The sequence below is a fragment of the Pan paniscus genome, chromosome X, assembly GCF_029289425.2.
Source record: "Pan paniscus chromosome X, NHGRI_mPanPan1-v2.0_pri, whole genome shotgun sequence".
NCBI lineage: Eukaryota > Metazoa > Chordata > Mammalia > Primates > Hominidae > Pan > Pan paniscus.
This window is the reverse complement of record NC_073272.2, coordinates 24,070,822-24,097,286: the sequence shown is the minus strand read 5'-3', so window position 1 is coordinate 24,097,286 and position 26,465 is coordinate 24,070,822. Positions and strand designations below refer to the sequence as shown.

The window sequence follows — 26,465 nt, the reverse complement described above, 5'->3', positions numbered from 1 at the left end:
CTCACCCTCTGAAGCCAGACTGTCAGAGGTTGAATCCCAACCCTGCTACTTATTAGCTATGTAACTTTGAGTAAGTTAGTTACTTCCTATGCCTCAGTTCCCTTATCTCTAAAATGGAGTTGACAATTATACTTACATAAAAAATTGTGCTATGGTAATTAATTGAGTTAATGTATGTAAAGCACCTAGAATAGTTCACAGTGGGTAGTTTGTAAGTGTTAGCTGTTATCACCGTGGGTACTGGTTGTTACCATTTATTAGAAATGAGAGTGATTGTAATATAGGAAGCCCACACTGAGACAAATCAATCAAACTAGCCAGATTGGTTGCATCATAAGAAAAAGGCAAAAATAACTCCAATGAAATCCAAAGATTGGAAAAGTAAAAATAAATGTATAGAGAACAATCTTGAAAACAGCATTAACAACAGAACTGATTAATTCAAAACTTAGTTTTTGGAAAAGCAATATATTGGGAAAATGCTTTAAAGTAAAATAATACTTTTGAAGGTCTAATTTTTATAAGTGGCCAATTAAATGTAATCCTTTTACTATAACTATGGGTGTGTCTATTTCTCCCCTCAGTTCTGCCAATTTTTACTTTAAATATTTTGAAGCAACGTTATTGGCTTTTTTTAATGCTTTCCTGATATATTAGCTCTTTTATTGTTATAAAATATCTTTCTTGGTTTGAAATATTGCTTTTGCCTTAATATCTACTTTGTTTGATATTAGAATAAGAGAAGTGGCTTTCTTTTGGTTATTGTTTGCATGGTATATCTTTTTTGCATAATTTTAATTTTAACTTTTTGTGTCCTTAAATTCATGTTTCTCTTATAGAAAATGTCACGGGTGTGACTATATGGGCTGGTGTCGTAGGCAGTAAAGGAATTTACCAAGACCGTTGTACATAAAAAAAGGCAGATTTATTAGAGAAGGTATGAAAATACGTTGCAAGGTTGCAACAGGCAGCACAGTAGAGAAGGGGCTATCTGCAAAGAGGCATTTTTCCCAATATATTTTCTTTTACTCCATATATGTATTACTTACATTCTGTCCTTTTCTTTTCTTTTCTCTTTTTTTTTTTTTTTTTTTTTGAGACAAAATCTTACTCTGTCACCCAGGCTGGATTGCAATGGGATGATCTTGGCTCACTGCTACCTCCGCCTCCCAGGTTCAAGCAGTTCTCCTGCCTCAGCCTCCTGAGTAGCTGGGATTACAGGCGCTCACCACCATGCCTGGCTAATTTTTGTATTTTTAGTAGAGACAGAGTTTCGGCATGTTGGCCAGGCTGTTCTCGAACTCCTGACCTCAAGTGATCCACCTGCCTTGGCCTCCTAAAGTTGTTGGGATTACAGGTATCAGCCACCGTGCCCAGCCCAATCTGTCGTTTTCAATAGCTGTGTGTCAAATACTATTTTAAACCGACAAAAGAAATAATAGAAATACATTTAACAGTGTCACTATAAATATTAAGAAATTAAATACAGTCAGGTTGAATCAAGTGGTAGAGTGGGGGTAAGAAAGAAGCATACTGATTTTATCATTTCTCAAAAAGAGAGGTTAATAGATACTTTCTGAAGAAATAGAAAATTAAAAGCATTATATGAAATTATAATTATAAAGCTAGCCACAAAAACAAATACATGAACATTTCTAATTAGCAGAATAGACTCACAAACAGGAAATAAAATGGACCAATGGACAATGAAGAATGTTTTCAAGATCTATATATATAAGAACTATAATAAAAATTAAGATGAGTGGACTTCTAATAACAGATTAGGTAATTTGGTTACACCTTCTCACTAAGAACAACTAGAAAAATATTACAAAATATTTTTAAATTTGCTTAAGGGCCTTATAATAAGATTTATAATAAGATAGAGAAGTATTACCTGGACAAAACACAGGGGAGAATGGATGCCCTGAGAAATGAACCCTGTGTTTACACTCTACTTCTAGGGGTGTTTAATGGTCCTGGAGGGGACATCTGAGAGGCTAAGCAGTAATTCAGTCAACCTGGTGAAGCTAAAGGAACAGACAGTGGCCAGTGGCATTGGAAGCCACCAAGACGTGGGTGGGAGGGGCGCTGGTTAACCTTCCTCATTTTGACTTGGATCTCAAAAAGTCTGCATCCTAAGATTAGTGTGAACTGAAAGTACATGAGCTGTTTCAGGGATTGTAGGTCTAATCCTCTCAATCCCTGAAATTGAACAGAGGTGATCAAGATTGCTAGTGCCTTTGGGCATCTGGCAGAAGCAAATGAGAATCCTCTTAGGAGGAAAATAGCATCACCTTGGGCTCAGATTATTTGTACTAACAGTTTTTCAAATCCCAGGTCCAACATGCCAACAGAAGCAGACAGGCCAGAGATAAGATAACATGAATTAAGACCAGTAGGGGGAAAAACAATAGAAATAGAATAACAAGGAAGGATATTGGAGATATCAGACAAACACTTTAAAATAAACATGCTCACCAAATTCAAAGAGATAAAAAGCAGTTTTCAGAATCTTAGTAGAAAAATGGAAACTATACAAAAGAATCAAGATCCTTCTCCCAGCACCAAAAATCTACACGTCAAGTCCAAAAACAAGTGGACATTTTTATAGCATTGGTGTGTGAAGTTATTGATTCATTTATTTAATAGGCATATATTGAGCTTTTCTGTGAAAGCCACAGTTAGATTCTGAGGAAGATGGGAAGATAAATAAAACATTGGTACTCTGTTATAAAGGACTTTGCAGCTAATTACCATATTTATTACACATATTATTTAGTCAAGCACTGACTGAGATTCTCCCTATGTTGCTTTTTAAAAGGTGAAGAAAACAAAATACATTTTGATGTTTAAATGGTCTGATCCTAAATTTATTCTATAGGGGAGTTTCTAAATATGGGTGGATGAGAGACCATCATTACTGTGTGGTGTGCACAAGGGTTGGTCACTTTAATCTGGAATGGCAAGGGAAGAGTCACAGTCATTCATACCACAGAGTACAATGGCTTAAGTCTAAGTATTATGATCGCACAGGACTTCAGGTCAGCAGCATTCTTCAGTCCACATAAGAAGTGTAAGAAACTTGGTCCCATCTATATTTGAAGGGGTATTGATTTGGGGGCTGTTGAAAGCAATATATTTCTTTTCAATTTCTTTAAAACAGGAACCTGCCGGGCGCGGTGGCTCACGCCTGTAATCCTAGCACTTTGGGAGGCCGAGACGGGCGGATCACGAGGTCAGGAGATCGAGACCATCTTGGCTAACACGGTGAAACCCCGTTTCTACTAAAAATACAAAAAATTAGCCGGGCGTGGTGGCGGGCGCCTGTAGTCCCAGCTACTCGGGAGGCTGAGGCAGGAGAATGGCGTGAACCTGGGAGGCGGAGCTTGCAGTGAGCCGAGATGGCGCCACTGCACTCCAGCCTGGGAGACAGAGCGAGACTCCGTCTCAAAAACAAAACAAAACAAAACAAAAAAAAACCAGGAACCTGCTGGGGCCTCCTGGAGAAAATAACCTGTTCTCAATGCTGAAAGGACACTTGAATTAAATCATAAGTTACTTAACTTCCATGATAAATATCTCTCACAGCAAATATGGCCTTGAAAAGTTTCCATTTGGAGCCTGGTGAGGGGAACAAAGTCATTTCTTAGAAGCGTGAACTTCTTCTCTGAGACACATTCGTGAACAAAGGGAATGAAAGCTGGTCTGTCAAAAGAAAACATGTCCTACACATTCCCTTTGTGAAAGGACTATAGGAATGTAAAAAAAATCAATGTCCTCTTACACCACTCTCCTCATCTATGTTCCTGTTTAGCCAAGTGGTCCATGCGTTGAACCCAAGGTAACATTTCTTAGCTTCATATGTCACTGTTGCATTGTGTTATTACAGATGCATTATACTTCCAGAGTGAATCCACAACCCCAATGGCCCCTAAACTTCTGCAGTTCTAACAATCTGGGTGATCATGTTTGGTTCTAATAACACATGCAAAATAAAGCCAAAAAGTTACCCTCAAGATCAGAACATAACAATGTATTGCCCTAAAATAAAAGCCATATAAGGTAAATAATTTGACATTCTGTGCTTAGATTGCCAGGTAATTTTCTCACAACTTCTCTTCCTTCAACTAAAATCACAGTCTTTATTACCTCCAACACACTTAAACTGAAAGAAATTTTGTTCTGGCCTCTGCTTCAATGGCTAAAGGTACTGTTTGCCAGGGCTTTCTATTTTGATGTAAGATAGTAAGTAAAAATGTCAGATATATTCTACCTAGTACACATTGTTCTCCTTAACAATACCCGAAGGGAGCTTTCAATTCAGGATTAGTAAATATGTTTTTAAAAATTAACTATTGAATTCACAGTACTGAATAAACTCAGCTTGAGATAAGTAGTCTTGCACTTAATTTGAAAATTATGTATTGAATTCACAGCGCAGAGTAAACTTAAGCGTATTCTACAAACAGGGCAACTATAAATATTAGGCATGCTTAGTCACAAACAGATTTAGAGGGATTCTAGTTTAACTACTCTTCCTTTCTCACCAGAAAATTGATAAAACCGTTGCTTAAGGATAATAAATGATAGCAAGCTTGTTCGGTTGCAATTTACTTTCTCTCATCATGTCACTGGTACACCATCCACAAATACATTTCGGTACTGACCAATGTAGGTCCAAACTTGTCCATGTTGGACTGGTCCTTCTCTCCTATTAGCCACTACTGTAAGTTCTGGGGGCAGAGATCCCCTTTTCGATAAAACGTACTAAATCACCACAAAGTTTTCAAACCATTTTCTTCACAAGGAAAGACAATGAAAAAAGGGAATCCTAGATTTCTCCAAAGAGCTTGAGAGTTAAGGCAAAAGGCAATATCAATTTTAATCAAATCTCCAAAAGTCAAGAATAAATTTTGTGGTTGGCAGAATAATATCCCTTTCTACCCTCCATAAAAGTCCACATCCTAATCTCTGGAATCTGTCTATATATGATTTACATAGCAAGACGAAATTAAGTTTGCTAGTCAGCTGACCTTAAAATAAGGAGATTAGCTTGGATTATCCAGGTGGATCCAATGGAATCACACAGGTCCTTAAATAGAGAAGAGGAAGCAGAAAAGTCAGAAGCAGAGAGATGGCACCATGAAAAAGATTCAACCAGCCATTGCTGGCTTTGAAGATAGAGGAAGAGGCCATGAGCCAAGGAATGTAGGCAGCCTCTAGAAGCTGGAAAAAGCTCAGAAACAGGTCCTCCCCTCAAGTCTCCAGGAGGAACTCAGCCTTGCTAACACCTTGATGTTAGCCCAGTGAGACCTACTTCAGGCTTCTGACCTCCAAAGTTGTAGGATAATGAACTTTTATTGTTTTAAGCCACTAAATTTGTGGTAATTTCCTATAGCAGCAAATGAATACAAGTGTTGAAATGCTTCTGGGCATTCTGGACTTCTTTAATGTTGTTGGTCTATTTAAGAAAAGCTGGCACAGAGGACAGTGTTCATGTAGCATTCATGCATCTTCTTCCAAATCATTCCCAGGCATGCCACCATGGCCTGCCAGTCTTTTCCTATCACAAAATATTGAATGATGTATTCTTGACACAAATTGCTGGGTCTCACCCTCAGAGCTTATGATCTGGGGTGTGGCCTGGGAATTTGCATTTCTAACAAATTCCCCGATGATGCTGCTGATATTGCTGGTCATTTTGAGGCCCACTGGTCTAGTGGAAGAGAAAGGCGTGTAAACAACTAAAATACAGTGTGCTAACTGGCACGATGTAAGCACACGAATAGTCCAGCAATCACAGTGAAGAGGCATCAAAATCATGTGCTTGTCTGGAGAAAGATTTTTAAAAGAAGTGAATAAGAAAAAAGACAAGACACGGAAAAGTGAGAGGGGGAAACAAAGGAAAAGAATATGTCTGGCAGAGGGCAACCCCATATAAGAAGACATAAAGGAGAAACTGCTTTTGTTTTTAGGACAGTGAAAATGTATAACTGGAGAAAAGAGTGCCCAAGGGCAGGTGGTGGGAAATGAAGCCAGAGAGGGAAACAGGCCAGATATGAGGGCCTTTCTGTGCTAAGCAAAGGAGTCTGACATTATCCCAAATGCTACAGCGATCCATTGATGTCTAAAAACAGACTTCCACATTAGAAGGCATACTTGGCAGCTGTGTTGGATGAGTGGGGCTGGTGATAAGACCAGAAGCAGAGAAAGCAATAAGAAGGCTCTTCCAGGAGTCCACCTGAGAAGCAACGAGTGCCAGCACCATGGTAAAGGCAATGGTTTGGATGGCATGGCCATGAGAGAAGCATAAAGATAGAGTCTGTAGACCATGGTTACCAATTAAATATAGGAAGTGAAAATGGAGTGTGGAAGAAAAGAGAATGACTGCCAAGGTTCGGGCTTATACATTTGGTTGGCTATTGGAACCATTCACCAAGAGAGGAATGCCTAGAGGAGGAGCCTACTGTCTGGGAGAGGTGATGATTGAGTTAGGATTCACAGGGCATAAAGTGCCTGCATTATACCCAAGGGAATATGGCCAGATGAGGGTTTTAATTAGCTATAAGTTACCAGGATATCAAATCACAAAATAAAATAGTGTTCAAATCAAATAAAAATGTTTACTTAAAGACTTCTTAAAAATAAAAAATGGTTTTATTTTGTCAGATACCTTTTGTAAAACAGTGTGCAATGTCCTCTCATTCTTCCCCATGCCTAATGTGTGGCCGGTCTCTTTCAGAGTCAAAAGCATGGGAAAGGGAAAGGAGAGTAAGAAAGGATTTAGTGATGACTTATTTGTGATAGAATGCACCTACTAGTAATTATAGTGACTGAGATGGATGCTCCTTCTCAAAGCACGTTTTAGAGTTGGCTACCATTTTGTTCCATTCCCGGGGATTGTGGATATGTTCTGTCTTTACACTGAAGACAGAACCAGGCATACTGATTGCAATACAACATAGGGCAAGGTATGGACTAAATTAGAGTCAATGTTTTTAATTTTAAGAGACCATACAGACATAGCAGTAAGAAATTAAGTAATTTGTGTATATTGAGACCCAACTAAAGCATATCAAATGGCATTATGTACTAAAATGCAAATAAGTCATTTGCTTTCAGAAGTTAAAAATCAAAAGTTGACCCTGTAATTTAATTTAAATAATAATTAATAATAGATTACAGAAAAGGTGCATTCTGGGAACTTTTGCAGAGTACCATATAAATGCATGTAAAAATATATACAGAAAAAAATCACCTATAGAATCACAGATTGCTTTAATTTGCATTTATCCTTTCCTATATTGTGTTTGTATTTAATAATGTGCATGTAGTGCTCTTATAAACTAAAACATGAAAAATATTTTAAAGCTAATTTTCTTAATTAAAAATACAAGTATTTTTAAGTATATTCTAATGGAAACCTGAGATTATGCTGATATTGGTTCCTAAAACAGATGTTTGCCCAGCTGCCTCCTCACTGTCTAATATGGAGTCAAGTGGCATCCAAAGTGATGTCAGCCTTGGTGTCAGACATCTAGGCTTATGCACAACTAGGGGACTAATAGCTTGCTCATATGTGTTAAAATATAACAGAGAGAGGTGGAAAGACTGGACTAAACAGGGAAGAGAAAGTTTGAGGACATCAATTTGGAAAGCTGTTGCAAATTGTTGGGAACCATGAAAGGATGAGGTTAAAAGGTTTTTCCTCTAAGGTAGCCCATGCTGACTTGAACCTCCTTAAACGCAAAGATAAAGACTATGCTCCACAGTGACTATGGCTGTATGTACTACCTGAATGCAGCCCTGTCACAAAACTTAGGGCTAAATCTTCAAAGTAAGATCAGGCCATCATAGCTTGGCTATTATATAAAGGGCTCCCACAAATACAGGAGATCCAAAGACACCTATTCGGAAGATAAAATTAGGAATAAGAATTTATGCTTATAAGCATGGTACTTCACATATATACCAAGACTGTAGGTAACACCAGCTACATATGCAATGCCTGCTTAAGCTAAATCCTCTGCAATTTGCTCAAGGTTACTGTGCAGTTTACTGAAGTTTAATCCTCCTTATAACTTGACTATTAATGAGATAATTGAAAAATAGGTGAAGATGACAAAACCTGAAGAAAATGTTTACTACTTTAAACCCTTTCAAAGGTGAATTCTTTTCATGTCTAAACATCAAATATTTATAATTCATATCTTGAAAACATCTCACATTAGTGCTAATTTTATTGTAAAACTGGACGGTGTGTAATTCTCTAACTACGGGGGGGAAATGGGAGTAAAAATGGCTTGTATAAGTTAGCTACTGCTGTGTAACCCATCATCCCAAAAGTCAGTTACTTAAAACAATAAGCATTTATATTATTGCTCACAAAACTACAGATAATCTGGGTAGTTCTTCTGGTCTCAGCTGGGCTCCTGCATGGGTCTGCAGTCATCTTTGGGCTGGGTTGATAGCTATGCTAATCTTGGTTGGGCATTCTCACATGTTTTGGAGTTGGCTGACTGCAAGTTGGTCTAGGATGGCTTTGAATGGGGGGAAAATGAGTTTTCAATGTGTTTTGTCATCTTTCAGCAAGGTGGGCCAAGTTTGTTCTCATGGAGGCAGTGCTCTAAAAGGAGGTGGAAGGACAGAAGGCCTCTATGCTCAGACCTGGTACGCTGACACTTCTACCACATTCTATTGGCCAAAGTAAATCATATTCAAAGAGGCGAGAAAATAGACTCTACCTCTTGATAGGAGGAACTGTGAAGACACATGGGAAGGGGTAAAGAATTGCGGCCAATTTTGCAATCAGTCTGTCATATGCATAAACCAAACAGAATACCCAAGTCAATTATTAGGGGAAAAGTTTAAACACAAATGAGCGATGGTCAGCAAAATAAGCAGACCATCTGTTTCTTATTGTGTGATGATATGTGATGAAAAATGCTAGTTTTATTCAGTAGAGGGAAAAAGTTTTATACCTCTACTTTATCCCATCCAAATAGAACTCCATCTATACCACATTTTTACCTAGGGCTGACCTTGAAAGATACTTAAAAAAAATGACTTAGTTCTTTCTATTGGAAATGAAATATATCTATTGACTATTCTGTCAAAGAAAAAAATGTATAATTTTACTCAGCATAATGTTACTGAAACCGTTAGGAGATGTGCCAAATTCTGACACTTTTTAGAATGATTCAGATACTAAAATTTTGCCAAGAACATTTCAATACCTGAGGCATTTTTTTCTGAATTATCCATTTAACTGTGCACTTCTCCTTCCTTTGTTTTTGTAGACGCAATTCAAACAGATTACATTTTCCCATCTGGGGTTTCTGAGCCATGTGAAAATAAAGCATAGTTGGATCTAGAGTAATAATAAAATTATTTAACAAACAGTATGTCATGGGCACCGGCCAATAAGAACACAGTCTGACTCTAAATTTTGCTATGCTGTGAGTTCTACCACCACCATTCCTCTTAGAAAAGGGATGAAGGATGCCTCCCACATCACCTCCCAGGAGAGAGGTGCTTTAATGAGACCCACTCCAAGGGCTAAATATTTGTTCTCTGGAACATTAGGGACACTGTGGACTGGTGTCTGGAAAATCAAAGGTGCAGGAGACAGGCTAATTTCTTTGACAGCTGAGGGAAAGGAAGCTGGCAACACTGAGATTGGCCAGCACACGCAGAGTTTATCCGGGAAAAGGAGATGTGTTTCTCATGGGCCAGGTATGGCCCCTCACTAGAGGGAGCTGGAGGGATAAACACAACTCAGCTAAGAGAAGCTGTAGGTATTGCCAGATTCTCAGGGGCTGAGGAAGAACTAGGGAACTAACTGGAAGAGAGAAGCATTCATATTCATCACGGGAACTACAAGTAGAGATCTGGATCAATGAGAGCAATTCTTTCTTACCAACCATGAAAGTGTCAGTGAAAGAAAAAATTAATTCTTAAAACCTGAAGTTGGGCCCAGAAACTACTAACCCAGTTTCATATAGTACCAACCAAGTTAAGACTTTTCCTACTTCCCTCACCTCTCCTGCCCCAATCCTTTGCATTCCAACTCTGAAGGACCAAGACCTCCACCTGATGAAATAGGGGAGAAGAAATCAAAGCAAAGGTGGTTAAGGCAAGAAGTTGACCACAACATTCTTCCTAACTGCTGGTCTTCCACCAGCCACAGCTAGGGAAGTAAGGAAAGGACTCACCCTTAAATCAGTTCTAAAGTTTGACTGTCCCATCAGACTGGACATTTTAATAACTGATCAGAGAGCTTTCCATTTAAGAGTGTAGAGGAAAGTTATGAGATGGGCCCAATTTTCACCTCGGAAAGAATAAAATGTAAAAAGAAGAAAACAGCAAGAACGAAAAATAAAACTGCTTTGTTATATATCACTCTTCATCCTTCTTCAATGGACTAGTACAAAGACCCACCTCTCCTGGAGATAACATTTTTGTGGAGGAAACAAAAAAGCAATTAGTAATTAGTTATGTAATAACAGGTAGTGATAGAGAATGAAGGAAAATAAAGCAGGGTTAGGAGATGGGTGTGTGGAGGGCAGTGCTATTTTCCACAGGGTAGCCAGGGAAGGCATTTGAACAGAAACATGAAGTGAGAGAGCCAGCCTTAAGAAGATTCGTAGGAAGATGGTCCAGGCAGGGGGAAAAAGAAAAAAAGAAAAAAGCAATGACTGTAAAATGTGAGGCAGGAAGGAATTTGGTGGTCCAAGGATTTTTTTTTTTAAGTTTGTATGGCTGGAACAGGGGGAACGGAGAGAGAAGGGTAGGTTATGAGTTTTGAAAATTCACTAGGAGTTTAACCATATACAGTCATGAAAAAGGAATTGGACTTGAAGTGCAACACAAAACTATTTGAGGGCTGAGTTCCATTCTTTTTTTTTTTTTTTTTTTCTGAGACGGAGTCTCGCTCTGTTGCCCAGGTTGGAGTGCCGTGGCGCGATCTCAGCTCATTGCAACCTCCACCTCCCGGGTTCAAGCAATTCTCCTGCCTCAGCCTCTCGAGTAGCTGAGATTACAGGCGCCTGCCACCACGCCTAGCTAATTTTTTGTATCTTTAGTAGAGACCATGTTGGCCAGGCTGGTCTCAAACTCCAGACCTCGTGATCCACCTGCCTCGGCCTGCCAAAGTGCTGGGATTACAGGTGTGAGCCACCGTGCCTGGCCGAGTTCCATTCTTAAACGATTACCTTGGTTGCTGGGTACAGAATGGATGGTAGACCACTGAGACTAGAGACTGGGTGTCCAGTGACGAAATTTTTGAGTCAGCTGTTTCTGAATCACCTAGGATACTCACTGAAAGAACAGATTACTAAGCCCTATCCATTGCCAAAACCTACTGATTCAGAATCTTTTGAAAATAAGTAAAGCAAAGGATGCTAATTTGTGGTGATGCTCCAGGAGATTCATGCTGTCAGAATCAGGAATCACAACCCTATATTAATGACCATTTTATGAGCACCACAAGAGAACTTTTGCTCAGTATCACACTTATGCTTCCCGTGAAATGTGCATGCTTTTATCTTGCCTGTTTGCTTTAGACACTTTTCATCCATCATTAACAACAGTGCAGGAAACAATTGTGCAAATTTTTTGCTTCCAACTTTAACTTGGACTCAATTTTACTATTTATCCGACCTTCATTTTCCCTTTCCCTGGTATTTCTGTTTATTTTTTTAGTATTTATGGATCCATATTGTTTTTCAGACTTAAACTGCCACCTCAGTAGTCTTCAGAGCAATATAATGTAGCATACATAAATTTAATTTAGACTTATACTCATTATAGCTTCAAAGCCTTCTGTGAGTAAAAGGAAAGGATTCATATTATTTTTCCCTTAAAGAAACACTAATGGTAATTTTGTGATTCTTTTACCCATCACTATCATTCAAACATAACTGGATGAGTTCATAACCAATATCATTTAAAAATTTTATCTCCTACAACACATTCGTCTGTTCTGCTTTGCTAAATAACTTATTGCCTAAACCGAACTGAAAATAAATAATTTTTAAAGGCTTCTTTTAACATGTAAAATTTTACAAGGATACTTTTTTTTGTCTAATGCATCATTTAAGTGGTTTCATACTGCCTTCAATCCTAGAGAATGTCAATAAACATAGAAGAGCTCTTCATAGATAGTTGAGAAGACTTAAATTGAATTTGGCTTTTATTACATGAAACAAAAAATTATATTGGATTTTAACAGTAATATTTTAACAGCTTCTAAGTAGAGGTAAGAAAGGAAATCAAGTGTGCACCAGTCCAAGTACCTATAATAATATAATAGAAGCATTTACCAACCAACATTTCACATAATCACATGCCATGCTCCTAATAACAAGGCTTTTTCACTAGAAATATTGCATTAACATTAGACTCTCAAATTGCTAGGTATGAAAAATCACTCACTTAAAAAAGAGTCTATTACTTATTTTAGGCTGGTCAAGGTTAAAATGGCCATTTATATATTTCTAACTTCAGCTCTAAGCTCAGAGAGCATCTGATCAGCCAAGACAAGAATTTATTTTGCCTGTACCCAACAGAGTAAAATGATAAGTTAGCCGTCAGTTCATCCTTTGCTAAAAAGAAATATCTCCTAAATTTATATACTATAAACCATCTAGTAAATAATATCTGCATACTATACATTTCATATTTATATTATGCACTACTGAAAGGGGAGAAAAATCTTCATGAGGGTTTATTCAAACGATATAAAATACCCTAAGAACCTCAGCTCATCCATATGAATTCTATACAAAGTACAGAAGTATAAGTGTAAGTGGTCATCATAGCTGGACTGCAATAAGCCCCTACAATGCAAAAGCTCATTCTAAAGACACTTAATAAAGCAGTGAAATTCATATGTCATTACTTTTCTCCAATACAAAGTCATCTAGTAGTCTTTACTGTTAACTTCATGCTAAAATGTCCCAAGTTTAGACTGTTTACCAAGAAAAGAAATAGGAAAGAATTAATAGTTTTTAATTTCAAGTTAGAGGAAAAACCCTTATCACACAATAATGAAACCCAAGCAAGTCAAAGTCTGTAACTGTAACAATGCCTCTCATTAATAGATTATCCAAATTCCTCCATGGCATTCAAACTGTAGTTTAAAACCTAATAAACAAAAAAACCCACATAAGAACAGGATCAAACTCTACCATGAAATGAAGAATTATAATAAAGTTTATTCAGTCCTGAATATTTAATTTAGGAGCATGAGCAAAGTAGAACACACGTCATGTAAATGACGCCATTTAAACAGTGCTATAAAATAATGCTACTTAAGACTAGTGTGGTACCTTATGTGATTTGAACGATTCTGTAAAAAAAAAAAAAAAAGCATTAACAAGTAACATTGTCCCCACCAGCTTGGAGCCTACAGATACAATTACTTTGGCCATATCTTTCCAAATGATTTAGTAATGCTTTTTAACATTGCAAACATAAATCTATCATAGTACTGGAATTCTGATATATTTTGGTGCTTCTGGGGCTGCCTAAAAATGAAAAGGCATCCAAACGAAATGCACTGTACACTTATTATACCTTAAAATTTCAGTTCCTAAAATGTGAAATAATTATCTACCATTTAGCTGTCTGCTTTAACTGTACATTGTAGTAGATTTTTACCTCTAGGATTTGTATTGTACTTTGGGAAATCAGTGGTAAAATATGTTTAAAAACAGCATGTGACTATGCTTGAGTTCACATAAAATAGCATTTTTACAGCTGTATTGAAATTTAACCCTTTTACACAGGTTAACATATCACCAAAAAAATAAAAATAAAAACCACAATACTTTTGAAAATGTAACATTGCATATTTATTTCAGGAAATCGTCAGAGGTCACCTTTAGGTCAATTTACCACACCAGAGGAACAAAGTTGTTCAACTACAGCTCTGCTGAACTGAGCCGCTTATCCACAGTACAGTATAGAACTTGAAGGTTTTTTTCCCATCAGGTCTTCAGTTCCAAATACTGTTATCATCCTTAATACCGTCTATGTCTTCTCTGGTATGAATGATGTGATCGACCATGTAGGGTTGAAGGAGGTGGACTCCGCGTTGGTGGACAAGGTGACAGTCGTTTCCATGCAGGCCATCTTCTATGATCCATTGCATCTGTTTGTGTAAACTGAGGGCTCAAGGTTTCTTGATTTTCGGTGAACTGAGGTAAAAAGTTAAGGTTATAATGGTGAGAAGCAAATTCACTTGCAGATGGATTACCATTTTGAGACTGGGGAGCACGTAGTGGAGGAGAATTCGTATCAGGTGGCACCTTTACAATAATATATCCAGATGATGGATCGTAGGTCGTGGTTAGAGCTGGCACTTGGCTACGAACCGAGTTAGGAGTAACTACATCCTGAGGAGGATATGGCATTTGATGGTTTACTGGTGATGATGGAGATGGAGGTGGCGCATAATGCTGTTTCTGAGGTATAATATGATGAGGGGACGATACCGCTGGTTGACTTTGATACTCAGGATAATAGTCGGGAGGTGTTGGCTTCTCAGCACCAGAATCTGAGTTATTCTGAATATGATCAACTGTTAAATTGCCATGTTTTCTCGTAAAAATACTAACGGTTTCCCACTGGATGGGAAAAGGCAGACTTAGAGATAGTTCTGGGGGAGGAGCCTGAATATCCTTATGTGGCTGATTATGTTGCTCGTGTAGCATATGTTGCACAGACGGTAGTGACACCATGGTGTGCTGCTGTGGTGGAATATAGCTTAGACGGTCCCTGTCTTGCAGTCTTTTAGGGATTTCAGAGATTTCAGTTTGTGGCGGAGCAATATGAGGACGAACTTTTTCAAGCGAAGCGCTGGTAACTTGTTTTCGAGCTCTCTTATGGCGGCGTTTGATATGAGCCTGTAAGCTTTTCTGAGACAAGTATGTTCTCTTGCACTGCTGAACAATACTACACATGAAGACAAAACCTCGTTTATGCGCCTCAATTCGCAGCACAGGATAACGACAGCGTGGACATACTTTATATCCGACTTTGTCATATAAATCAGCACAGTCATAGCAAAAAGCATGCTTGCATGGAATTATTCGCCCATAGATTTTAATAGGCAAATCACATTTGTCACAGAAATGAATTGGTAAATCATCCTTTTCACCTATGAGGTTTATCTTAATGTCCCCCCAACGGTAACCAGGAATTTTGTTCTTTTTTCTCACCAGTTTAACTCCTTTAGTGTAGTACTTCCCTTCTTTGTTATATTCACATTCTTGTTCACCAGCAGGCATCTTGTTCATCTTCCTTGGAGTTCAGACACATATTTAGGTTTGTCTACTTCCTCAAAAATGACGTTTAAAGGAATTCTTCTGCTAACATGAAGGCCACCCAACGATCCAGAACTATGAGTGCCTAGTAACCCATTATCAACGTCATTAGGATCCAAGTTTCGGCTCACAAGGGACTGGGAGTCATGTGCCAGTAACACGTGCGCATTACAACGCATGTGCACCATCTTCCCAAGCCTAGGAGGCGAAAGTGCGATCCGATCCCTCCCCAACCCTCCACTGCTTTGACGTTTAAGGGCTTCCTTCTCTCCTCACCTACCCTGTCCCACCACTCTAGTGAGGGAGTTTGGGCAGAGAAAGAAAAAGCTTCAGTGTTGAGGTTGCTGATGCTGCTCTTCAGTACTCAAAGAGAAAGGGGTCTTCATGGAAACAGAAACTGATGGGCGTGGGGAATAAATTCCCAGCAGGCCCTGCAGAGCTTTGCCTTCTAGGACTGACTTATTTTTATCCTATTGCATTTTTGTGAACTACCTTAAATCACTCATTGGCATAAGATAGGATGATATGTCTGTGTGTGTGCATGTATATGTACATACACACGAAATACACATACCTTTTAAGATTTTGTGATTTCACGATACAGTAAGTTTAAAATCACCTTTGTCTGGAAGAAGGGAGCATTACATTTATCTCGTCAAGGAAAAATCATGTAAAAGGCAGTGAATAGTGTCAGGCGCCTTGGCTCACTCCTGTAATCCCAGCACTTTGGAAGGCCGAGGCAGGCAGATCGTTTGAGGCCAGGAGTTCCAGACCAGCCTGACCAACATGGTGAAAACCCATCTCCACTAAAAATACAAGAATTAGCTAGGCATGGTGGCACGCGCCTGTAATCTCATCTACTCAGGAGGCAGGAGAATCGCTTGAGCGTGGGAGGCAGAGGTTGCTGTGAGCTGAGATCGCGTCACTGCACTCCAGCCTGGGCGACAGAGTGAGACTCTGTCTCAAAAAAAAAAACAAAAACAAAAAAAAACAGGAGTGAATAGATGGTAACTTCGCTGGGCTAGACATTTTTTAGACATTTGCTGTTCTTGCTTAATTTTAAAAAGGGTTATGGGTATTTAGCCCACATTTCCTCACATCTTACCTTGCCTCTAAGTACAAACTGGATCGTAAAAACAGCAACACACCATATTTTTCTGCCTCCACTCCACCCATAATTGTGGCACCTCTATTCTCCTGAATGTGCAGACATTCACCCTTTTAGCTTTGTTGGCTGTCAACCCCTACTCCCTGCCCTCCCCTAAAATACTAGAAAAACATCACTGATCCATCAAAGTGAAGTATCTTATGAGACTTACTGCAGTATGAGAGAACTCTGCCTTAACGGTGTCTAGGCAGTGTCTCAGAGGGGAAATGACAGGATAGGTTATTAGGGACTAAGTTGGGTGGTTTCAGGGCAGGTCTTGCAAGGCAGGCCTCTAATTGGGATTGGGTAGATTTTGTGACGTAATAGCTGTAGATTGGTGGGCATAGCAGGAGGAGAATATTGAAGCAAGTTTTGATGGGGAAGGTGGTATTCTTGTTAAGTAAACTCTTTTAGTTGGTTTACAATTTTAATTTTCAGGAAAAAGTATTTCCTGGAGCAAGTAGCTAAGTTTGCTTATTCTCAACATGGATTAATATGGGAACAGAAAACTATTCCCATGTCTGTTATTGTTTTACACAGCGACAGAGAATTATGTTGGTTTCAGTACTCAGTTACCACATAGCAGTGATCATTTTCCTTTTCTCTGGCTCTGGCTTGTTGGGTTGTTGACTCTTTTTTTTTTTTTTTTTTTTTTTTCCTTCCAAGTAGATGGGACTATAGGCATGTGCCACCACACCTGGCTAATTTTTGTATTTTTAGTAGAGAGGGGTTTCACCATGTTGGCCGGGCTGGTCTCAAACTCCTGACTTCAGGTGATCCACCCACCTCGGCCTTCCAAAGTGGTGAGATTACAGGCGTGAGCCACCGCGCCTGGCCAAGTTGTTGACTCTTGACTTCACTAATGGTGAAAACGCAACAATGCCCCAATAACCACCAAAGGCACCAGTGTCCATCAATATGCAAAGTCACAATTGCCCCAGCAAAGACACAATATTCACTGAAGGGGCCACGGAGTCCAAGAAGGTAAATGGACTTCTGTGCTCCCTTTCATTTCACTCTATTACATGGCCTACAAAACATTTCAGGTTTATTCTCCCCAGTGTCTTAAAGAGATTATTCTGAAATCATTCCTTCACTTGCTCTTAGTTATTGCTCCTCTACCAAGGACTCGGGTTATAAGCTCATGGTGGCTAGTTTAAATTTAAATGAACAGTGCCCCTTGCCTCTGATACTGTCCCCTAGTTCTTGACCTTCTCAATATCCCAGCAATGCTACTCTGTCTTAGGGTTCGTTCATTCACAGGAAGCAACTTCATCCCTCGTGCAAACAAATTCCTTATGGGCTCCTCTCATGGAGTCTCCAAACATACCTAACCTACCTAAACACTAAGGCCAATGCATGTTTTTCTCTCAAACCATTATATGTTGATTTAAGTTTTAGATCATTTGAATTTCTGTTGGCTTAGAAACTTTTAAAGCGGTACTGTATTTTTTTTTTTTTTTTTTGGAGATGAAGTTTTGCTCTTGTTGCCCAGGCTGGAGTGCAATGGCGCAATCTCAGCTCACCGCAACCTCCACTTCCCGGGTTCAAGCAATTCTTCTGCCTCAGCCTCCCGATTAGCTGGGATTACGGGCATGTGCCACCACGCCCGGCTAATTTTGTATTTTTAGTAGAGACAGAGTTTCTCCATGTTGGTTGGTCAGGCTGGTCTCGAACTCCCGACCTCAGGCGATCTGCCAGCCTCGGCCTCCCAAAGTGCTGGGATTACAGACGTGAGCTAGCACGCCTGGCCGGTACTGTATTTTTCATAAGCCAAAATGGTTCTTACAAAAGCATGGATGTTCTGCCCTATTATAAATAGTGAACCAGCATTCTGAGCAAAAACTAAAACAGCTTTAAAACATATGCGAATGTTCCTGTTTTAAAATTACAATTACTCACTTGCCAGGCTCTTTATGAGGGTTCAATATTTTTTTAGTGATGTGCATATAATTCAAATGCCATGAATACAAAGGGAAAAATCTGTCAGATATAATGTCCATAACTTATTTTCTCTTTCCTTGAAGCAGTGTTAATTTTTTTTTGTCAAAACTGAGACATTTTTCATGTGGCAGAATTCTATCCTTACCCGTGACCCTGAGTGAAAAAAGTCAGCTTCTTTTCCCAGTTGACTACATTTGCATTTGTCGCTCATTGGGTCTGCTTCAAATTAATTTAGAAATAAATTAAAAGTTCAGCTTTTGAGTAATGAAAGCATGCTTTTCCATAGACAAGCGAGGTTAGCTTCTAGCTCCATACCCAGCAACTGTCCCGGTTCAGCACTTCCAATATCTCTGCTTGGAGTATTTCCTTGTTTATAGCTGAGAAACCCGATGTGAAAGTTCTTAGTAAATATTATTTGGTGAAATTGTTGATAAGAAAAAGGATATTGACCTCCCATTTATCCCTATCAGATTTAAGAAGCTATCTTGCTACACTCAGAGAGCCGTCTTTACAAATTGATCCTTATTTAGTACCTTTAAACAAAAAATTAAATGGGCTTCCATTCAGCCACCTCCTTTAGGGCAAAGAGACTCACTCTTTCCTTCAATCTCATTGCTCTTAAAAGTTGCTAGACTTACATTCAATTGACAGAAGAGAGATTCAGTGTCTGTCAGCCTATAACAGTGATTGGATAGAAAAAGGTTTGGGTTTGGAGCTTTTGAAATAGCTTGAATTCGTGGAGGCCTGCTTGAGCTCAGCTTCCCCTCAAAAAAAAAATCTAAATGAGGTTGACGATGAAGAATTATGGACTGCACAATGGAGGAGTATCAATGTGCACAATTAATACAAGGAAACAGGTTGAGACATCTCCGTTTAAGCTACATGCCATCTGGCCTAGAAGCAGTCATTCTACCCGAGTGACATCAAAGGTCAGCAGGAGCGAGAGCCTTATGTCCCGCTGCCAGGCTCCTGGATTTTATTTCTCATTTAAGAGAAACTGATCTGTCATTCCTCTGGCTCCTGTGGGCTTTAAATTCACATAATCAACATATCACTGCCAGAGACTTAGTAATAGCTGAGGCAGTTTAAAGGTGAGTGGAGAATAATCGTGCTCCCAAGCCAGATGCCTTCAGTTCTGCAAGGAAATAAAAAGTCCATCTCGGGCTCCAAAAAGGAAGGCAAATTGCCCTGTTTGAAGGAGACCTCACCTCTCCTCCCAAATGTGGGAGTAGCTACATTCTGCGTCCTGGGAGGGCTGGCCCTTTGCAAAAGTTTAAGAGCAGTGGTCCTCAAAACATGGTCCACAGACCCTTGGGGATTCTCAGGGACTTTTCTGAGGGTCATTGAGGTCAAAACTATTTCCATAATAATAGAAAGATGTTATTTGCCTTTTTCACCATTTGACATTTGTGACGATGGTGCAAAAGCAATGATGGGTAAAACTGCTGGCACCTTAGCATGAATCAAGGTAATGGGACCAAACTATACTAGTAGTCGGTGTATTTTCTTACTGCTACACAGTAAAAAGAAAATGTCAGTTTCACTTAAAAATGTCCTTGGTGAAGTGCTAACAATTTTTGTTATTAAATGTCAACTCATGAGTATAGATCTTTTTCATATCTTGTGTGACAAAATGGAAAGTACACATAAAGCACTTTCGCTGCACACTGAAGTACAATGGCTGTCTCAAGGAAAAGCACTAATGCCATCATTTGAGTTGGAAGGTGAACTATCTGCTTTTTTTTTTTTTTTTTTTTTGAGATGGAGACTCTCTCTGTCACCCAGGCTGGAGTGTGGTGGCACGATCTCGGCTCACTGCACCCTCCACCTCCCTAGTTCAAGCAATTTCCCTGCCTCAGCCTCCTGAGTAGCTGGGATTACAGGTGCACACCACCACGCCCAGCTAATTTTTTTTTTTTTTTTTTTCAGTAGAGATGGGGTTTCACCATGTTGGCCAGACTGGTCTTGAACTCCTGACCTCAGGCAATCCACCCGCCTCGGCCTCCCAAAGTGCTGTGATTATAGGCGTGAGCCACCGCACCTGGCCTATCTGCTTCTTTTTGAGGAACACTATTTTTATTTGGAAGAACAACTGACAGACTGTGGTTATTCGAAATTGGGTATTTGGCAGATACTTTCTCAAAAAAATGAACTAAATTGGCCAGTAACTTCAAAGAAAATAACTGGCAGTATTTATTGCCAATGATAACATTCAAGCTTTTGAATGAAAATTGGAATTTGGAAAATCTTGTATTTGCCACCGTGAGCCTAACAGCTTCCCAGCACTAAAAACTTATAAGATCAGTGGTGATTAATAATCAAGACAATGTTTTAAAATTGTATAATGAAATGTGCTTATATTTGGAAGATCTGCATAATTTGGTGCACTCAATATTTTCCAAGTGCCCAAGGTTTGGTGTTACAAAATCATAAATGATTAAAAGACACATTGAAATAAAGACAGCAATGGATTTTGTTGTAACAGAGCATGAAAACTTCATTGATATGTTTTAGATTCTGCATTGCAAGTAATCTTTAACTGTTAATAGTGTATTGTACCTTTTAATATCGCTGAGTAAATTTCAAGTGTTCTCACTACAGAAACTGTTAATTATTTTGACTTCATTATTCCCCATTTTATTCATAAATCATGGCATCACATTGTACCCCATAAATATATACAACTATAATTTATCAAGTTACAATTGAAAACATTTCTTAAACTACCACTTGTTGAGTTTTGGTTTCATTTCAAAGAAGAATATCCACAATTATCTGAAAACCTATGCAAATACTCTTATGCCCTTTCCCTTTTTCAACAATATATCTGTATGAACCTACATTTTCTTCCTATATTTCACCAAAACCAAATACAGATGCTCCTTGACTTACGATGGGGTTATGTCCTGATAAACCTATCATAAGTTGAAAATATCATAAGTCAAAAATGCATTTACTACACCTAACCTACTGGACGTCATAGCTTAGCCCACCTTAAACATGTTCAGAACACTTACATTAGCTTACAGTTGGGCAAAATCATCTAATACAAAGTGTATTTTATTATAAAGGGTTGAATATCTCATGGACTTTACTGTACTGAAAGTGAAAAACAGAATGGTTGTATGGGCCCTTGAAGTATGGTTTCTAGTGAATATGTATCACTTTCACACCATTGTAAAATCAAAAATCCTAAGTTGTACCATTTTAAGTTGGGGTCCATCTGTGTTAAAGGAGATTGAATGCAGAAACAGAATCAAGAATCAGCTGTCTTCTATTAAACCAGACATTAAGGAGATTTGCAAAAATTTAAAACAGTCCCACTCTTCTCACTAATGTTTTGAAAGATATAGTTATTTTTCATAAAAATGTGTTATATACATTAATGTATAATGGGTTTGTTATTGTTACTTTTAAATTTAAACATATTTTTTAAAGTTTCTTGATAGACATACTCCACATAAACAAAAGCTCTTTGGGGTCCTCAATAATATTTAAGAGGGTAGGGTAGAGGAGTCCTGCAAGTAAAACGTTTGAGAACTGCTGCTCTAGGTGATCTTTAATGCCCTTCTCTTCCAGAGACAGCACCATGCCTTCCCACATCCACTGCCCTAAGCTCTGTCCCAGAGGTCCCAGAACATTCCCATCTTCTAAATTAGCTGATGGTGGCATGAGGAAGGGAAAGAAAGATCAAAATCACTTTCAGCCAAGCACTGTGCCATGTACCTAATATATATCTCATTTAACCCTCACAACAGCCCTGTGAGGTAATAATAATAATAATATGCCCAAATAGTGGGGTGGCAGGACACATAAAGAGCCAACATCATTGTAAGGGTGAGCAAAGCCACATGCTGGCTAAGTATTAGACCAAATAAATAAAGACATCTTAAATACAGTTACAGCACTACTAATTTTCGAGTACATGGTGGTGATGCTATACCTAAATAAAACTTCATTGTAAAGCATTAGCAAATTCATGAAAGCATCTGATCATTAAGGTACTTTTAAAAATGTTAATCAATGAACCACAACACACTTGTTTATTGACAGTGGAAAGGGAACAAAGAGATCTTCATCTTGAAGAATATTGAGAATCACCGCACTGTAGCATTGTAAACTACGCTGAAGCCACAGCAAACTCAGTACCTCCAGAACAATGCTAAGCTCTTTGGAATGATTTCCTTAACTCCAAAAGTCCACCTTTGCCATCAAAGTATTTAAGACACTAGCCAGGGAAGACAACAGACACATATTAAAGCCAACTAACAGCCCGGTATAGTGTAAGATTAGATGAGGGAAACTGACAGAAAGTGCTGTAAGAAATCTGGGGACATAAAGAAATTTTGGTCAAGATGATCTTGGATAAACTAAGATCAGATCTTCATGTTTCAAGATAGGATTTACATGCGCACAGAGCAGAGCCACTCGCCTTCCAAGTCAGGGAACAACATCGACGAAGACAGACATAGAAAGGGCAATATGCTTGACTCAATAGAGGACTCATAAAGAAGCAATGGGAGATATGGTCGGGAAAGCTAGTTTAGGGCCAAATGTTGGAGGGTCTGGATGGACTAAGGAGCAATATAAACTTATCCCTATAGGTAATTCAAAATCCTCAAGTAAAAATATAGAAGAAAGACGGCAGAATGTGGCATAGATTGGCAAACAGGAATAGGAATCGAAAGTCCTATTCGGAAGCAATTTACTGTTCAGGACCGAGATTGTTCAGGTTTGACTGGGGAAAATAGAAGCAAAAAGGAATGAGCATGAGAAACATTGAAGAGTCACAGTTTGGTGATTAAGGCAATGGAGAGGAGGGAAAGAGAGGACTGAAGTTTTCAAGCCCAAGAGACTATCACATGGTCCAACTAGGGAGGGACCATTTGGGTTGGGGCCCATCTGCTTGCTCTACACCCTCTTAAGTTTGGTCCTGGTCCACTAGAAGGTCTGAGGCACATGTTTAGTGACATGGAGGAGTTTTGACTTAGTCTCACAAGGTAATCCGAACAGTCTCCTGAACTTACTGCTGGTCAGTTCTTCAGCTGTTTGTGAGATGCCTGCCCCTTCCCAGCCCAGGACTGTAAGATCTAGATTTCCTTCAAAGGCTGCAGCTGTCCACTCACTACTCAGCCCACATCCAGGCCTGCTCCCCTTACAGAACAATTCCTCTGGATTCTCCCTGGGCCTTTGAACCAGCAAGGACGTCGGGCTTGGCTTTCTTTTTACTTTTCTCTTTTTTTTTTTTTTTTTTTTAACGACACGGCCTTGGATTGGGGCCTTGGTTTTGGACTCAGTTGTACTCAGCTTTATTCCACAGCTGTGCGCAAGCAGCACCTACCTCTACTCTCCCTGTTGCTTTCTCAGACATTTTTTTAACCTGCCTTGTCCCCATCAGCTGGAGAACAAGATCAGATAGACTTTTTGCATAGTACTAGGTTCAGTTCTGAAAAGTGTTTGGCAACAGTTAAAGGGGATCATAGAAATGATAAGAAGGAGAAGGAAAGGAAAAAGCTAAAGATGAAAATTTTCAGTCTGGAGAATGGGAGGGAGGATGGCACGATGATAAGATAATCATCTTTGGGTACAGAAAGGGCTCTGCTGGAGAGAGGAAGCCTGGCTGCCCTCCCATCTGGCCAAGGGCAGACCAAGGGCTTAGTTACAGCATGGGGGATTTACATAAGATAAAAGAATTTCTTGAACAAATGTGGAAATGGGTTTCAGAGGGGGTTTGTGTAATTGCCTTCACGGGAGATGGCTAAGAATAGCATAGCTCCTCCAGCAGCCGGAAGGCAAAGAGGTGTTCTGTGGACAAGCAGGAGGTGCACTTGGGTCATTTCTTTTGCCCCTTCCATAACTCCTACCCTCTTCTTTTTCTATAGGAACATACATTTCTGCACTCTGTTAGGCCCCTGTGGAAGAACTCTGAACCCTTCCCCAGAACAAGGGCTCTTGGCCAATTCCTGGTATTTTTAGAAAATCAGCCTGTAAAGACATTGCCCCTGTGGCTACCAGAGCACTGTAGTGGTGATCATTTGCAAAGCCATAGAGACAATTTCTGACTAAATGATATCCTAGGCAGACTCAAAAATTGTTTCTTTAACTGAAGGGTTGCATGGCTGGGTTTTAATTAGAATGGATTAACACAGTGTTCCCGTTTATAAAAACCAAAATCGAAAAGAAGGAAATGCAATGAGGTAATTAAAGTGAGGAAAAAATCCTCTGGATCCTCCCCCACCCAAATGGAACCATTAAAAAGACAGGGAAAATTAAGTAAAAATTTATGTTATTTTTTGTATACCCTGGTAATGTCTGTATATAAAAATCTCAAGAGTGTCACATAGCTGTTTAAGCTTCTAGTGTGTATATACATATATGTATGTTTGTTCATGTGTGTACATAGTTTTGTACTATATAATCATATAAACCTATATACGGATTGTTTTTTGTTTACAATAGTATATGACAGTATATATAGGTAACACTTTTTTCCTTTTTCCTCTCAACTGACTGATTTGGCAAAATCAAGAAGTTTGCATGGTAGTGCAATAAGATGACCTACATGATTTACCACTGCAAAATTTTGAAATGTGTCATTGGGTTTTCATTCCAAGCAGCAATGGGAAATCATTGGTAAGCGTTCTCTCGTTCGTCGTGGCAACATCCTTTGATGTATACACCTGTAAAAAGGTGTTAAAGGGGGGAATAAGGACAAAGGCACATGTGTTTTATCATTTATCATAATTAAGGTTCTACCAATTTTTTTTACTAGAAAAAAAAGTACCATGCCTACATGTCAATTTCAAACCCATCAATTACTGAGTCCTGTCAGAACAACTGTCTCCTCAATAGCTCTCATGTCTGTCCCTACTTCTCCATCCCATACCACCAGCCTGCCGTATCTCCCATGGATTACTGCAACGGCCTCCTAACTGGTCCCCCAGGCTCCAGTCTTCTTAACCCTCTTCAAGTATTTCTCACACCATCACCATCTTACTCTTTATTAAGTAGAAACTTAATTGTGTCACCTGTTTGATTTAAATTGGTCAGTGGTTCCCAGATGCCTACAAGATTAAGTCCAAGCTCAGTATCATGACCCTTTAAGATCTTTCTCTGTCTGACCTTTGCCAAACTCTCTTGCTTATCATTAACCCCTCCTCAGCTACTCTTCAAGCTCTAGCTCCAGCAAGCTCTGTCCACTCCCTCTCAGTGGGTTCTCTTTCTTTCCCTACCATACCTTTTTGCTTTCGAGTAGCCTGGCCTCTCTCCCTGGAACTGTCTGCCATCCACTTGCTTCCCTGGCTGTCTCTGATGGATGCTACAAAACTCAGGTCCAGCTTCATCTCTTCCAGGAAAGCTTCCCAGCCAGGACCCCACACCCAGTTTAGTCTCTTACCTATGTTCCTACAACAAGTACAGGATTACCTACCATTGCCAGCAAAAAAAGGGCTCCAAAAATGAGGGGAGAAAAGCTTTTTAAAAGAATTTGATATTCAGTATTTCCCTAGAAAAGCATCAAAGTGATTGTTGTGGGGAAAAAATGAGGACTTACTTGGACTTTCTTATATTTATTTTAATGTTATTTTTTTAAAACTTTTTGATGCAATACACATACATATACAAAAGTGCACAAATCATTAATGTAAAAAGCATCCAGATTAAGAAACCCAACATTACCAGAACTTCAAAAGCCCCACCTTGTGAACCCTTCCAGTTCCTAACCCCCAAGGGGTAACCACTCCTCTGACTTCTAACAGATTCGTTTTGCATATTTTTATATTTTATGTAAGTAGAATCATGAAGTATGTTCTCTCTTGTGTTTGGCTTTTTTCGTCCAACTTATGTTTGTGAGAAACACTCATCTTGTTGCATGTAGTTGCAGTTTGTTTGTTCTTGTTATTGTAGATCAGTATTCGATTATTTACCTTCTCTATTGTTGATGGGCATTTGGATACTTCCTATTTTGGGACTCTTATAGTGCTTCTATGAAATTCTTCCACATCTTTTGGTGAACATAGGTGTGCATTTCTGCTGGGTATACG

General features: G+C 39.1%; 1 protein-coding gene across 1 annotated transcript; it reads right to left on the bottom strand.

Annotated features, from left to right (window-relative positions):
- Positions 1-12,891: 12,891 nt before the first annotated feature.
- Positions 12,892-15,382, bottom strand: CBLL2 (Cbl proto-oncogene like 2). The gene has a single exon (XM_003819568.6). The coding sequence runs from the start codon at positions 15,303-15,305 to the stop codon at positions 14,028-14,030; it is 1,278 nt and encodes a 425-aa protein (XP_003819616.1). The 5' UTR covers positions 15,306-15,382; the 3' UTR covers positions 12,892-14,027.
- Positions 15,383-26,465: the final 11,083 nt, after the last annotated feature.